The sequence below is a fragment of the Quercus suber genome, unplaced genomic scaffold (assembly GCF_002906115.3).
Source record: "Quercus suber isolate HL8 unplaced genomic scaffold, Cork oak 2.0 scaffold_496, whole genome shotgun sequence".
Lineage (NCBI taxonomy): Eukaryota > Viridiplantae > Streptophyta > Magnoliopsida > Fagales > Fagaceae > Quercus > Quercus suber.
In genome coordinates this window covers 249,890-266,138 of record NW_027069945.1, presented here as the reverse complement: position 1 = coordinate 266,138, position 16,249 = coordinate 249,890, and the positions used below count along the sequence as shown (strand labels likewise).

Genomic DNA, 16,249 nt, shown 5'->3' with positions numbered 1-16,249 from the left:
GGAAATTTTCGTAAGTGAGGACAGGCAGCTTCGGTTCGTTCCTCTCATTCTTGGATTCACGCTGAAATCAACTGATTTTCAGCTGGTCAGCAACGCCATCACTCAGGGAGATTATCGGCTCCAACGAATAGACGTCTCTTGGCACAATTTTTTGGCACCATTCGATCCTGCCCCCGTACCACATCCAAACCAGCAGGGTGTACCGTTACTCGTCCAGCCAGTTTAACAGATTCCCCTCGAACCAGTAGCAGAAGGCGAAGGTGTTGCTTCCTCGACTTCTTCACTCGAAAAGCAAATTGATAAGTTTACATTCGAAGGAGAGGCTTTAGGAAAGGTTCAAGTGATACAAGTTTCGGACGCCGAGGAAGAAGTTGACAGGTAGTCTAGCGTCCGCCCTCCTATTTTGATAACAGCTTTCCCAGAAGACTCTTCGGAAGAAGAAGAAGACATGGCGAGCTTGAAGGATTTAATGAAAAATATGGGTAAGAAAGTTGGGCCTAAGGAGACCGGTACGTCTCAACCAGCTGTTAGTCTTCCTCCACTGCCTCCTCAAGTTCCTTTGGATCTTGATGCCAAGCAATTGCCAGATCCAAAGAAGAAAGGACCCCTCACCAACAAGGAAGAAAGGGAGGTAGCACCTCAGAAAGGGACCAAACAACAGAAGGTGGCCAAAGACCATCGTAACAAAAGGGCCTCGTCTACAGAGAGCCGTGATAACGCTCTCGTGCCTAATGTGCGCGAGGACCTCGCACCTAGTCCCCAATCTGGAATTGGATGGTGCTCCAATCCCCTGGGAGACTTCCCTCAGAAATTATAATTGGGGGAGGGCAGGTCTCGTTACCGAGACTTTGAAGCAACCACTGCTCCTCCCACGAGACATGGATTTTTACAGGCATTTTAGCCAGTACGAACTCTTTTTATCCCTAAAGAGGGATTTAGCCATGGTAAGTAACTTAATCCACTTCTTCAGCTGATGACTTTTTTTTTTTTTAATTGAAAATTTTCCTTTTACTACATAGATTACCCAGCAGGTTTATGTGGCCGAGGAGTGGAACAAAAAGGTCTACACTGAAGCCCAAGCAGAGGCCCACTCCCGGTCTAAGGCAGAAAAATTGTTGGGTAATTTGAAGGAAGACTTTGCTCATTTGTCCGAGAAATTGAAAGAGGTGACCAAGGAGAGGAATAGTCTAGATGCTGGTCTCCAAAATGCCATGAAGCAAGTTGAAGACCAACGCCAGCTGCTGAATTTGACCGAGATCAATCTGGAAACAAAAAGAGTGCTGGTGAAGGATCTGCGGATTGAGCTTCAGAAAGCCAAGGAGACTACCACATTGGCTGAGAAGAAAGCTCAGTTGCCAAGGAGGCGGTCGAGGCTAAAAGGCAGGCAGCATATAAACTAGGGGTGGAGAAGACCCAAGCCAACCTTACTGAGCAGATTGCCGCGGTTAGTCGAGAGTACTGTGACATAACTTAGGAAAAAGCGCTGGACGCTACTGGGGTCTCCACAGAATCTGATTTGAGGCAACCTGGGAGTATATATTACGATCCTAATATTCGTGAACTCCCAGGGTCTGACTCCTCTCCCCCCACACAACTCCAAAAGGTTTTGGAGCAATCCTTGATCGGCCAAGTCCCTCCTATCAACCCTGAGGCCCCCAAGGAGTCTGGTCAACATAGTGACCAGAGCAAGCCAGTTGAGGCTCCCCAAGATAAGGGCAAAGACTTGGGAAAAGAGAAGTCCCTTCCAGAGTGATTTTATAGGTCCTTTTCCTCCTTCTTTTGGCTTTGTTTATATCTTGTTGGCAGTTGATTATGTGTCAAAATGGGTGGAGGCAATTGATTGATTTTATGGGTCCTTTTCCTCATTCTTTTGGCTTTGTTTATATCTTGTTGGCAATTGATTATGTGTCAAAATGGGTGGAGGCAATTGCTACAATAACAAACGATGCAAAGGTAGTGCTCAAATTTCTGCATAAGAACATATTCACAAGATTTGGCACTCCACGAGCTATTATTAGTGATGAAGGGACCCACTTTTGCAAGAAGTTGTTCGACACAGAGTCTAAGGAACAAGTCGCAGAAGTTGCTGCTGCTGAGTCCAGTCAGGCTGCTAACCCTTTGGTCCCTCAGTAGAAGGCCTAGACGTTTATTTTATTTTATTTTTTTATTTTTTTATTTTTTTATGTATGGAATTATGAACTACCTTCTTTTGATCAATGAAATCGTTTCTCTTTTATTCTTAGTGTTTTCGTTGCACATCTTATGATACTTATTATTATTGTAAACTATAACTGGTAATTACAGTAACACAGGCAGACTTAACGATGATATCGTGCCAGTGATGCAAACACCTTATTTAAATACTGGAAGAAGTAGGTCATACAAAAGTTATTAACAAACATTGAATGCAATGAATGATGTGAAGGTATTACAGGTTTTCTTGAATATCCACAAGGAATATTGCTAAGCACTGATTTCGGATTATTCCAATATTTTAAGACTATAAGGCGAGGTTATTTAGGCATAATTTGTTAAATTTAAACCTTAATAATGACTATAAGACAATGTTAACTGACCCATATCATTTGGTCTGAGAACTTCGGGCGTAAGTAGATTTAAGTTTAAACACTTAGCCGAAATGTGAAGGAGTTTTAACTAACCCAAATCATCTAGTCCGAGAATTTCAGGCATGATTGGATTTAAGTTTAAACACTTAGGAAAATTGTAAACAAGTGTTAACTAACCCAAATCATCTGGTCCGAGAACTTCAGACATGATTGGATTTAAGTTTAAACACTTAGGAGAATTGTAAACGATTGTTAACTAACCCAAATCATCTGGTCCGAGGACCTCAGGCATAATTGGATTTAAGTTTAAACACTTAGGAGAATTGTAAATGAGTGTTAACTAACCCAAATCATCTGGTTCGAAGACTTCAGGCATGATTGGATTTAAGTGTAAACACTTAGGAGAATTGTAAACGAGTGTTAACTAACCCAAATCATCTAGTCTGATGACTTTAGGCATGATTAGATTTAAGTTTAAAAACTTAGAAGACTTGTAAACGAGTGTTAACTAACCCAAATCATCTGGTCTGGGGACTTTAGGCATGATTAGATTTAAGTTTAAACACTTAGGAGAGGTCCAAAAACTTTACATAACAAATTGGCATATTGATTAAAGTAAAGACTTGATTAATAATAATACCTTTTAAGGTTATTTACATTCCAAGGGCGTGGTATTATATGACTATCCAAATCTTTCAAGAAGTACGCCCCAATGCCAGCCCCTGAAGCAATACGATATGGCCCTTCCCAATTGGGTCCTAACTTTCCCCAAGCTGGGTTCTTTGCAGTGCCCACAACTTTCCTGAGTACCAAATCACCAAGCTCTAGAGGCCTTAACTTTACGTTGGCATCATAGCCCTACCTGAACTTTTGTTGGTAATGTGCTAATTGGATCATTGCATTTTCTCTTATTTCCTCAATCAGATCCAAACTCTTTTCTAGCTGCTCATTGTTGCCGGTCGGACTGAACGAACTAGTTTTCATAGTTGGAAACTCAGTCTCCAGAGGTATGACAGCTTCAATTTTGTAGGTCATTGAAAATGGGGTCTCTCCTGTAGACCTACGAGGTGTAGTTCTGTATGCCCACAGTACATGTGGCAGTTCTTCTACCCATTTGCCCTTTGCATCGTCTAGTCTCTTTTTTAATCCATTAACTATGACCTTGTTAACCGCTTCTGCTTGCCCATTCCCTTAGGGATAGGCAGGGGTAGAGTATCTGTTTATGATTCCTAGTTCACTACAATAATTCCTGAATGCTTTGCTATCGAACTGTAGGCCATTGTTCGAGATGAGAGTATGAGGAATCTCAAACCGAGTGACAATATTCTTCTACACAAATTTTTGCACATCTACATCTCTAATGTTGGCCAAAAGTTCAGCTTCGACCCATTTGGTGAAATAATCTGTACCGACCAGAAGACATTTCCCATTTCCTGCAGCTTTAGGGAATGGACCCACGATATCTAAGCCCCATTGAGTGAAAGGCCATGGGCTAGATAACGGATTAAGGGTTCCCCCTGGTTGATGAATGTTTGGGGCAAACCGTTGACATTGGTTGCACTTCTTGACATACTCATGGGCTTCTTTTTGCATATTCGGCCACCAATAACCTTGGGTAATGGCTCGGTGAGCCAAGGACCTACCTCTAGTATGACTCCCATAGATTCCTTCATGTAGCTCTTCTAGTAGTAACTCAGCCGCTTCAGGATGCATGCATAATAAGTACGGTCCTGAATAGGAGCGTTTATATAGTTTCTGGTCCTCGGATAGCCAGAACCTGGTCGCCTTCCTCCAAACTTTGTCAGCTTCGCCCCTTTCTTCAGGTAAAGTATCCTTCTTCAAGAATTTAATTATAGGATCCATCCAGCTGAGTTCGGCCCTAATTTGGTGAACTTGGGCTACCTCTCTTCTTATCTCTATAGGCCTATGCAGGTCCTCGATGAGGATAACCCTCGACAAATCTTGCGCCGAAGAGGTAGCGAGCGTGGCTAAAGAATCAGCATGTACATTACCATTTCTGGGGATGTGCAGCAAACTAAAAGAGTCGAACTCCAACTGCAGACGTTTAACTTGGCTTAGGTATCCCTGCATTCTTTCATCCTTCGCCTCAAACTCACCTTGTACTTGACCAACGACTAACCTCGAGTCCGAGAACACCTCTACTGACTTTTCTCCCATTCTTCGAATCATAGCCATTCCCATTAGTAAAGCTTCGTACTTGGCCTCATTATTTGTGGCCGTGAAGTATAGTCTCATTGACTTTACGATAACGATCTTCTCTGGAGATATTAACACCAGCCCTACACCAGAACCCTTTTGATTCACTGCACCGTTTACATATACTTCCCAGGGTGATGGGCCTCGTTGAGAAATCATGCCAACCGATTTTTCATCCATGTCTTTTTCCACCGTTACTTCTGTTAAACTAGGCTCTGTGAACTCGGCCACTAGATCTGCGAGAACCTGGCCTTTGATCGAAGTGCGGGGCATGTATTTGATGTCAAAAGCCCCTAGGATAGTGCCCCATTTAGCTATCCTTCCTATGTAGTCCGCATTTCTAAGTACGGTTTTGAGCAGAAGTTGTGTGAGCACAACGATCGTATATGCTTGGAAATAGTGAGGCAACTTCCGTGTACCAAGTACTACTACCAAGATGGCTTTCTCCAACGGCAGGTACCTAATCTCGGCCTCATGTAATGACTTACTCACATAATAAACTGGCCTTTGCACACCTTGGTCCACTCGTATCAGTACCAAACTTATAGCACAAGGAGCTACCACAATGTAGGCAAACAAAACCTCATCTGGTTCAGGACTGGACATAATTGGTAGCCGAGCCAAATAATCTTTAAGTTCTTGGAAGGTTGAAGCACATTTTTCAGTCCACTCAAACCCTTTCCATTTGTTGATCAACGCGAAGAAAGGTTTACATCTATCTGCTGATGGAGAGATGAATCGGTTCAAGGCACTTGTCATTCTGGTCAATTTTTGAACTTCTTTGGGATTTCGAGGAGCCTGTAGATTGTGGATGGCCTTTATCTGATCGGGGTTAACTTCAATTCCCCTGTGAGTCACCATGTACCCTAAGAACTTGCCTGACCCCATACCAAATGAGCACTTGGAGGCGTTTAGACGTAGCTTGTGCCTTCTTAGATTTTCAAAAATGTTTTCAAGATCCTTTATTTGTTCAGAAACGATCTTGCTTTTCACCACCATGTCATCTATACAAATTTCGATACTTTTGCCCAACTGTGGCTCAAACATCCCCGTCATCATTCTTTGGTAAGTGGATCCTGCATTTTTCAAATCAAAGGGCATCACCTTGTAATGGTAGTTACCGATAGGGGTGATAAATACAGTCTTCTCCTGATCATCCAGGGCTAACGGTATTTGGTGGTAACCTTGGAAGGCATCCAGAAAACTCATCTGAGGGTGGCTGACGGCATCTACTAGCTGATCAATTTTTGGTATAGGGAATGGATCCTTAGGACAAGCCTTATTTAAGTCAATGAAGTCTACACACACTCGCCATTTCCCATTCTTCTTCTTCACCGCCACAGTGTTTGCTAGCCACTCAGGATAAAAAAAACCTTTTTAATAGTTCCAGCTTGTTTGAACTTTGTTACTTCTTCTCTTACTGCATCAGCGTGCTCCTTAGATGGGCGCCGAGGAGGCTACTTCTTAGGTATAATCAATGGGTTGACCTTTAGATGGTGACAAATGAATTCTGGTTCTACCCTTGGGGCCTCGTAAGCATTCCAGGCAAATACATCAAGATTTCTTTTAAGGAACTCTATTAGCTCCTCCTTCTCCTGTAGAGGCATCTGAGATCCGACTTGAAAAAACTTTTTGGGGTTGTCTCCAATAACAACTTTTATTAAACCTTCACATCTAACGCCTCCTCGTCTGGATCTTCGACGGGCAGTACCTGACTTTTTAACTGCTATAAACCCCTTTCGGCCTTGGCCGAGGACTCCGTTTCGAGCTTGTGCTGGATGGCAGCCATTAAGCACTGTTTGGCCATAGACTGATTTCCCCGGATTTCACAAACTTGCCATTCGGATGGATATTTAACTTTCTGATGCAAAGTAGAGGAAACAGCTCCTAGCGTATGAAGCCAAGGTCTGGCTACAATTGTCGTATATGGGAAATACACATCTACAACAATGAAATCCACATCTACTACCTCTGAGCCAGTCTGTACAGGTAATCGTATTTGGCCCTTCGGGGTGACAACTCTTCCTTCAAAACTAACTAGGGGAGAATTGTATGGTGTTAAGTCATCAGGTTTTAGGTTCAGCCCCTTGTAGAGATCAGGGTACATTATCTCTACCGCACTACCCTGATCCACCATTACCCTCTTCACATCATACCTTCCAATTTTGAGGGTGATTACTAAAGTGTCATCATGGGGTTGGATGATTCCAATCTTGTCTTCGTCCGAGAACCCTAAAACCGGTTAAGTATCCGGTCTAACTCTCTTCGGACCTTGGCCAAAGTCTCCTGCGGGTAACCGGGCTACCGACATAACCTCGGACGGCCAGGATCCTGTTCTCCCTGGTGCGGCAAAAATGACGTTGATAGTTCCCAATGGAGGCTTTGAAGAGTCATCTCTTTGGGGCTCCGAGTTCATCTGACTTCCTCGGCCACTGGAGTGATGCAAGAGGTGTCTCAATTTACCTTCGCGGACTAGTTGGTCCAAATGATCCCACAGGCTCCTGCAATCCTCTGTGGTATGTCCATGATCTTGGTGGTATTGGTAATAGAGATTATGATTACGCCTCTCAGGGTTCCCCACCATCTTATTCGGCCATTTAAAGAATGACTCATTCTTAATCTTGCCCAAAACCTGGTGTATTGGCTCTTTGAATACAATGTTAACTGCTTGAAGGTTTGTTGATCCTAACTGCCTAGCAAAATCTCTCCGTGGTTTGTTGTTATTGTAACGGTCCGACCTGAAATACCTCTTCTCTTGGGGGATAACCTTATCCTTTCCCTTCCCTTGCTGTTAATCTTCTTCAACTCTTTTATATTTTTTAATACGGTTCATGAGCTGACGCATGTTAGTAACTAGCTTACCAGTTAAGGACTTTCTTAAACCATGGTCAGTAGGGAGGCCGAGCTTAAACGTGCTAAGGGTCATTCCATCAAAATTTCCCTCCATATCATTAAACATCTCCCAGTACCTATCTGAATACGTTTTCAAGGTCTCAGCCTTTTGCATGCTCAAGAATAGCAGTGAAGACAGAGGCCTGACCACTCTTCGGCATGTGACAAAACAGGAACCAAATACTTGAGTGAGCTCTCTGAAGGAGTCGATAGAGTCTGTTTCTAGGCTATCGAACCATCTCATTGCAGCTGGTCCAAGATTGGAAGGGAAAACTTTGCACATCAAAGCTTCATCTCTGGAGTAGACAGCCATCCTTTGATTAAAGTGACTCACATGTTCCACAAGGTCCGTTTTACCATTATAGATGGTAAAGGTCAGCTGGTTAAAACACCGAGAAAGTCTTGCTTCTTCAATCCTGCGTGTAAAAGGTGACCTAGAGATTTGATTCAAGGCCTTGCTCATAGCATCGTTCCTTACGCCTCCACGTGATAGGCTTCGAGGTTGCCTCTTGCGATGATGCTCTTCTTCATAGGAAAATGATTCACTGATTGGTGTCCGAGATCTCTACTAGTAAGTGATGTCCTGTTCGTCACCGGAATCTTCATCAGAATGCGAAGAAATTCGTTTCCTCTTTGCATGGCGCAACTCCCTCTTTAGCCTTTCAATTTCTAGTTGCATATTTTAGTTCTTCTCTACATGAGACACGTGACTTCCACCATGTGGCTGGCTTCGATCAGTATGCGTAGTATGCACACTACCTTCACGATCTTGTCTCTGCTCTAAATTGAGAAAATGGTCTACGTGTTGGGATGCCCTAGATTTTGCTAGTGGTTGCCCTGGTTCAGCCATTATCAACTATTACTTCCACTTTCGCACAAGCTCTTCCCACAGACGGCGCTAATTGTAGGGTCAGAATTTGTAGCACAAACCCAAAATAATGAATTTGTAGAGAGTGAGTGAAAGAACTGGGTTATTTGTGAATTTAGCAACTGTTAACTATAGTCACCGGGAATGAACCAACATAAAAACGCACTTAAAAGCTAAACAAAATGATGTTCGAAGAGGAATATTATTTATTGAACAGTGAAAACAGTTCTTAGAACTACAGTAAAATCTTTCTTCCTCTCCTATTCCCTTTTTTTTTTATCCCCTATTATTAGAGGTCTCTTCCCTTTATCTAGCATCCTTTCCCATCATCTTCATCGTCCACTTGTTCTTCATCTACGTGTCCACTTGAGTATATGTCATGTCAAGTATCTTCTTTAGCTCTCAGTGAGTGGTGGTAGCTGAGATTACACTGTTCAGAGGTCTTCTCCACATAAATACAGCCAAGAAAGTTGCTGCAATGCATTAAACACGGTGGTAGCAGCTTTTTCTTTTAAATATTTCTCCGTTCTTATCATCTCCAAGCATGCCTAAAGCTTATCCTTCTCATTGAAATCGTTAGGAAGATCACTCGAACTTTCCAGATACTTGCTTGATCGAGACTTTTTGTATCTGAGGAGAATGAATTCTTCAGACCACTGGTGCTCTCTTCAGACTATATTCCTTATTCATTTTCAGGTATATCTCTTCCACACAGATCCCTTCTCAACCACTTTCTTCTCTTCGGACACACAGTAGTCTTCAAGTAGGGCCCTAAGCCTAATATATAAAGTTGGGCTTTTACCCCCCACAATTGTTATTATGCATTATATTTTTCTAAGTTATTATTGTACAACTAAGATTTTTAAGTTTCAAACTTATTATTCAAATTTCTTTCTTTTAAAGAGATTATCATGATTTTTTAAAATTATCATATGATCTGGTAATGAATATTTTTAGTGCATCATACATTGTAATACATTAAAAAATGAATATTTTGTGTCTTTTCATTTACTAATAGTTTTTTTTTTTTTTTGTTTTTTTTGGGAGAAAGTACTAGTAGTATGTTAATACTATATGGATGCTAGTATTGATTTTTTAAAATCCCCACCCACCCCTTCAATTGGAACCATTGCTCCTTCCTTGTTTCTTCACCACCCCCACAAAAGCTCAAACCCAACCCTCTGTCTACCTTATATCTTTAATTATTTCTTTAGAGAAATTGACTCTTTCATAATCCCGAAAAGCACCTTACCCACCATTTGGTTTCCAAATAAAGTTCTAGACTTTATGGGTTTTTGTAAATTTTTTATAATTATTTTGCTAGTTTATCCAAATTTAACTTCACACATTTATATCTCTTTTACTGAATTTCTGTTTTTTGTGATTTTTTTGTGCATCTCAAAAGCTTATTTTAAGTACTACATGACGGAATCAATAGTTCTTTTTTGATAAGTACATGATAGAATCAAATAGTGGCTCAAAATATTGTATTTTCAGAGAGAAAAACATGCCCCGACATACTATATTCACACAATCAATCATTAACATAAACATAAATAGATTATTGGCTACCGTTTTATTTTACTCCTAGAATTCTTATTAACTATAATTTTTGAAAAAGTATAACCTTGATGAAGTGTCACACTAAAGCTATATGGTCCAATTTTAGTGTTGGGAAGTGGGAACTCCACTCCGCTAAAAAAATATAATCCTAGTGAAAAAGTATTAACTTTAATTCTTTTTAACTTCACTTGCTTTTAGAAAGAAGTGGAGGAATCAAACACCAAGTGTTTTATTTTATTTTAGGCTAAAATGTAAAATTGATTTCATTTTAGTTTTTTAATTTTACTTTCGTTAATTTTAATCTTTTGAATTTCAAATTTATTAAATTAAGGATTTCCTGTCAACTTTTAATAAAATTTTCAACCAAAAAAAAAAAAATCTGGAGAACATTTTTCAATCATAATTACGATATATCTTTTGGTTCTTATGGACTCTCTAAACTTAGGGGAGTCAAATTGCATTGGTGATCCATATTATTGTTATTATGCATTATATTTTTCTAATTTATTTTTATACAACTAAGATTTTTAAGTTTCAAACTTATTATTCAAATTTATTTCTTTTAAAGAGATTATCATGATAATAAAAAATTATCATATAATTAAAATTAATATTACTCAAATAATTGATAATACTCTTAACTCAAACATGTATTTTCCCAATCTTAAGTAACTACATCAAAGTGGACAGAAATTGACCAAAATGGACTAAGGTACCATTTGGATTGTCGTTTCACGCGTTTCATGTCTGCGTTTTCTTCTTCTTCTTCTTTTTTTGACTAGCGCCTCTTGCACTGTTAATGGGACATGAACAGTGCATTAAGATAAATGAACAGTGTTTTGTGAGTGTAAATAGTAATCGGAAATTATTTTTTTATTGTTTTCAATTTTCAATTTTCAACAAAATAAGCGGTATCCAAACGCACCCTAAATAAACTGAAGTGGACTAAAATGAAATGAGTAGACCAAATTGGACCAAATTAGACCAAATGCTGAACAGTAATTAGTAAACAATTAAACGTAACTCAAAAAATTAATAATTATTATAATAATTATTAATTATGCAATATATGTGAAGCAACAATTATGCAATATATCATTTCTTATTCTACAGCTCAAATTTTTAGCGACACCTTTCCACATGCCATCCTATATAGATGTCTTAATTAAAGATAATGTGAAACAGCTCTATTGGCAGTTTGCTTTCATCATAGAGGGTTTTGGTGTCAGTGAATCATGGGCTAACGCAGTTAGACACTCTGATTACTAACAACAAAAATACATTGATTCTTATGCAAAGCATGTTTGTTCTCCAGAATTATAAGCAAAGCTTTTAAGTAAAAGGAGAAAATACATCTTTGATTGCTAACCAAAAAGTTTTGACATTGAGTCTTATGCAAAGCATGTTTATTCTCTATAATTATAGGCGAAGCTTAAAGTAAAAGAAGAATGTATGGTAGACAAAGATGACTACGGTTCATGAGCATGACTTTGACATCTTTGATTCTGAGCAAAGAAGATTTGACATAAATTATTATGCAACATTACCAAAAGTCTGCATCATAAATCATAATCCTAGGCAGATTTTAAGGGAAAAGATGTAAAGAATGAAGAAGTCGGCAAACATATCTGACCCTTTAAAATGTGATTTATATTGGTGAAATAAATTAATAGCCTCAAATTTTTCTCCTTTTTATTTTTTAGCTGCACGCAATATGCATCAGGTATGATTACATTGTTCACCAAAAAAAAAAAAAAAAAAAAAGGTATGATTACATTAATTTTCTAACCAAAAGTCATTGAAGTGATCAAGAAAGAAGCCAAAAAATATCTGCCAAATTGGACTTGAAAAGGCATCTGATGAGCTGAATGCTTTTACAGGGGAGGAAAAATTCAAACCTTTAGCTTGGCCTACGGAAAATGAGATCCAAATTATCATATTGAAGAATAATTCCTCCAACTCAAGTTAACTTCCTCCATGCCACCTTAATGCTATGTTTGAAAGTTTTGAGAGAGAGGAAAGTAGAGGGGAGTAGAGTAGAGGAGAATAGTTATCCTCCACCTAGATCGGATGTTTTTAAAATTAAGGGGAGAGGTTTTTAAAATTAAGGGGAGAGGGGAATAATTAACCTTTTCATAGTTTGTAATTTTGTTAATATAATAAGGGTAAATTTGGTAATTCATATGGTCAAGCATTTTTATACTCTACTCTCCCTCTAAATCTCTCCAATTTTTGGGAATTAAAAATGAGATATTAGAAGTAGTTAGAACCCCTCCAAATCCCTCCAATTAATCCCTCCCCCTCCTCCCTTAAAAAACATCCAAACAAGCTATAAGTTTGAAAGGAAATGTTAGTGTATTTTGTGAGCCTTTGTTTATGACTAAAATCAAGAGGAGAAGATAATCTACGTTATAATATTTATGCCAGATTTTTTATAGATCGATTCATTGGGGTGAGAGATTTAAATTTTAAATGTCTCTATTGAAAACACTAAGAGGTACTAACTGAGTTACAACGCTCTTGGCAATGTTTACTCCATTAACTAACTGGATCTAATGGCAAGTCTCAATAGCTACCATGATTTCTTATTCATTAAACGTGTTATTTAATTCTTTTTATGTCTTTTCAGGGTTGAGACATCCAGCTTTATAAATGTTAAAGAGAGTTGCAGCATGTGATACAGCAGTTGCAGTACGAGTATATAAATTATTATGATAATGACTAGATACGTGATGGTAGCTTGGATTATATGATGTATTGTGTTAATGTTTGAACAATGATTTCTTGGACTCAAGGACTGTAACAAATTATTTTAGGCCCCCCATATGATTTTGCATCGATTTCGTGGTAAATACTGCTAATTATTGTCATATATATGGGACAATGCTTTGAGTTAGTCCATAAGATTTTCTTTTTTTTAGGGGGGTTACAACTTGCAAACTTGTTTTATGGTGACAAAAAAAATGCATAATATTTCGTACTTATATAGTTACCCCTTTTCTACATAAAAATATTATGTAAAGGCTATCATTTTAAGCAGAATAGTAGATGAAAGTGTTATCAACATGTACTTTTATAGAAACTAAAATATTGTGAAGTGGACTCTCTTTGTGAAATTAGGATGAACTACCCCATCTTGTTTTGTCTCGCAATAATACAAAGTAGGCTCATTTATGTATTTAGGAGGGAACCTTTACATTTTTTCCATTTCCATTCCCCGTTTTGATTTTGTATAAGAGATTTAGATGGACTGAGTTCCTCTTTTGATTTGTCTAGTTTTAAGTTATACTTATTCATAAAAGTGGTATTTTGCAATATAAATATACTTGCAATCTATTATTTTATATATAAAAAATCATGTATTAATTGTAAGTTTTGATAATAAATACAACACCATATGGCAAACGCAGACCAAGTTACATTATTGTGACATCAAAGGAACTGCAAGGCGAGATAACTAGGATCTTATAGATAAAATCACCAAATTTGGAATGAGTAATCTTGGATCAATATGTCATACTCTTATATGAATAGTTGATCTTATCATAAATTTAATTAATGAGATTTACTGTTATGTGAGATGATAAAATATGACTCTAGAAGTACTAAATAATTACTCCCAAATTTGAGATGGACAAGCTATAACAATGCAAGAATAACGTTTATTTGCAGCACGAAGTTGAGAAAAGTAGCTGGAGATGCCTTTATAGAAAAGCAAACGTTGGATTTAGCAACAGCAGAGGAAAACAACAAATGTATGCAATACTACTGATGTGGAATAAAAATAAATTTTTAATATTTCCCTTTTTTTAATAAAGATAAATATTTTTCTTTCCACTTGTTGGAAATATACATGATTGTCATGAATATATATACTCATTTCTCTTTGACTATATAAAGATAAGTGTGCCTATAAATACGCATCTGGGAGTCTATATCACTATAACAGTAAGGAAGTGTTAGTGTCCAGCATATGAGTCAGAGTTTTAGTCCAGTGAGAATGGAGGTTGTGAGAGTTTTTATTGCTGCGAGTTTAGCTTTCTTGGTTTTGAGTGTGTTAGGTGAAGACATGACTGGCTTATCACCTTGTGATTTTCCAGCAATTTACAACTTTGGAGACTCCAATTCAGACACTGGTGGGATATCAGCAGCATTCTACGCAGCAGGGCAACCGTCTGGTGAGACTTTTTTCCATCAGCCAGTTGGAAGAGCTTCCGATGGGCGCCTTATAATAGACTTTATTGGTATCTAGCATTTCAACTTGTTCTCTGCCCTGCAAGCATGTATCTAGAATGGTTGTTTATCTAAATTTCACAGAAAATTTATCAGTCTATTGTGTTTTTATGCAGCCGAGTCCCTTAGATTGCCATACTTGAGCGCATACCTAAACTCAATAGGAACAAGTTTCGGGTACGGTGCAAATTTTGCCACTGGTGGATCAACCATTAGGCGGCTTAATGAATCCTTCTTTTCAAATGGTGTAAGCCCGTTTTCTCTAGATATCCAGATTGCGCAGTTCGACCAGTTCAAGGCGCGTACCAGCAATCTCTACAACCAAAGTAATATGAAACGTCAACCGCTAAAAGAAAATAGTCCTATCTGATTTTCATCTCCTTTATTTTAAGTTTATTGTATGTACAATTGAATAAGAGTGAGTTGATTCAAGTTGAGGGCATGAAAAAAGATAGAGAGGAACCAAAAATAACATTATCAGTAAAAAAGAACATGTCAATAAAGAAGTAATAGAAAGTATGATTTTGTTGTTGTTTATGCAGCCCAGGAACAGTTCCAAAGAAGAAATCTTCCAAGACCTGAGGACTTCTCTAAGGCTCTTTATACATTTGACATCGGCCAAAATGATATTGCTGCTGGTTTTCGAACAATGAGTGATATACAGTTTCAAGCAGTAATCCCAGACATAATTGAGCAGCTAGCTACCGCAGTTCAAGTAAGTTGTATTAAATGTTCAAAGTCATATATCAATTGGAGTTAACAAGATGCGAGTCAGATCAAACACGTTTATTGTGTGTTATGGCTAAAAGTCAACCATCTTTTTCAGCATCTGTACCAAGGAGGGGCAAGATCATTTTGGATACACAACACTGGCCCCATTGGCTGCTTGCCAATGACCCTACAGTACTACCGCCAACCAATGCCTGGCATTCTTGACGAGCATGGATGTGTCATAGCTCAAAATGATGTGGCTAAAGAGTTCAATTGGCACCTTGAGAGTCGTGTCATCAAGCTAAGGGAACAGCTACCTGATGCTGCATTAACGTATGTGGATGTCTTTGCAGCAAAGTACAAACTAATTAGCAATGCAAAGAAGCAAGGTAGTTCTTCAATTTTGTTGTTACCATGATACTGTTGCTAGCTAAATCAGATACTAGTTGATGCCTTTTTTCTGACCTTTACTATACCAATATGATATTTGTTACTTGTCACATGAAAATGAAGCTCTGCCAAGAATCTAACTTTTTAAAATGAAAAAATGGTTGGCCTTTTGCAGGATTTGTGGATGCAAGAAACATTTGCTGTGGGTATCACGAGGATAACAAGCATGTGTGGTGTGGGAATAAGGATAAGATTAATGGTACTGAAATTTATGCTGGGTCTTGTGAAGATCCTTCCTTGTACATTAGTTGGGATGGTGTTCATTACACTGAAGCTGCAAATCATTGGATTGCTAATCAGATAATCAATGGTTCATTCTCGGACCCAATAATTCCAATTACACATGCATGCCATATGGGTTGATCTGAATGATCAGAAATCTAGATTTTTTTTTTTGACAAAAGATATGTATTCAATTTACACATAAATTCACAAACAAGCTACACAGAGAATTGTTTTAAATCGTTGTGTTTTAGCTACATGAAAAATCAAGAATAGTCTCAAGAATAGATGTTCTCTCTGTTGATTATTAAAAAAAAAAAAAGATGTTCTCTCTGTTGGGGAGATAATAGAACTAGAGAGACTTCAATTGAGGAATTAGTATCTCTTGCCATCACTTGACCTAAAATATTTAAAATATGGTTTTGAGCGCATCCACTCTTGTTATTATTTTCCAATGTGGAACTTTACCACTTAGCCAATCATACCACTTGTGTGGTTACACTTCTATTGATCTTTCATAGCAATC

The 16,249-nt window shown here is 38.3% G+C and overlaps 3 protein-coding genes across 3 annotated transcripts; 1 reads left to right on the top strand and 2 right to left on the bottom strand.

The window, feature by feature from the left end:
* Positions 1-3,896: 3,896 nt before the first annotated feature.
* Positions 3,897-6,921, bottom strand: LOC136063187 (uncharacterized). Its single transcript, XM_065763190.1, has 2 exons — positions 6,519-6,921; positions 3,897-6,133 (listed from the first exon to the last, which is right to left on the bottom strand). The coding sequence occupies exons 1-2, from the start codon at positions 6,919-6,921 to the stop codon at positions 3,897-3,899; spliced, it is 2,640 nt and encodes an 879-aa protein (XP_065619262.1).
* Positions 6,922-7,575: 654 nt separating this feature from the next.
* LOC136063186 (uncharacterized) lies at positions 7,576-8,139 on the bottom strand. The gene has a single exon (XM_065763189.1). The coding sequence runs from the start codon at positions 8,137-8,139 to the stop codon at positions 7,576-7,578; it is 564 nt and encodes a 187-aa protein (XP_065619261.1).
* Positions 8,140-14,008: 5,869 nt separating this feature from the next.
* LOC112024030 (GDSL esterase/lipase At5g14450) lies at positions 14,009-16,010 on the top strand. Its single transcript, XM_024056671.2, has 5 exons — positions 14,009-14,351; positions 14,457-14,666; positions 14,883-15,055; positions 15,167-15,440; positions 15,617-16,010. Exons 1-5 carry the CDS (start codon positions 14,081-14,083, stop codon positions 15,862-15,864), a joined length of 1,176 nt encoding a protein of 391 aa, XP_023912439.1. The 5' UTR covers positions 14,009-14,080; the 3' UTR covers positions 15,865-16,010.
* Positions 16,011-16,249: the final 239 nt, after the last annotated feature.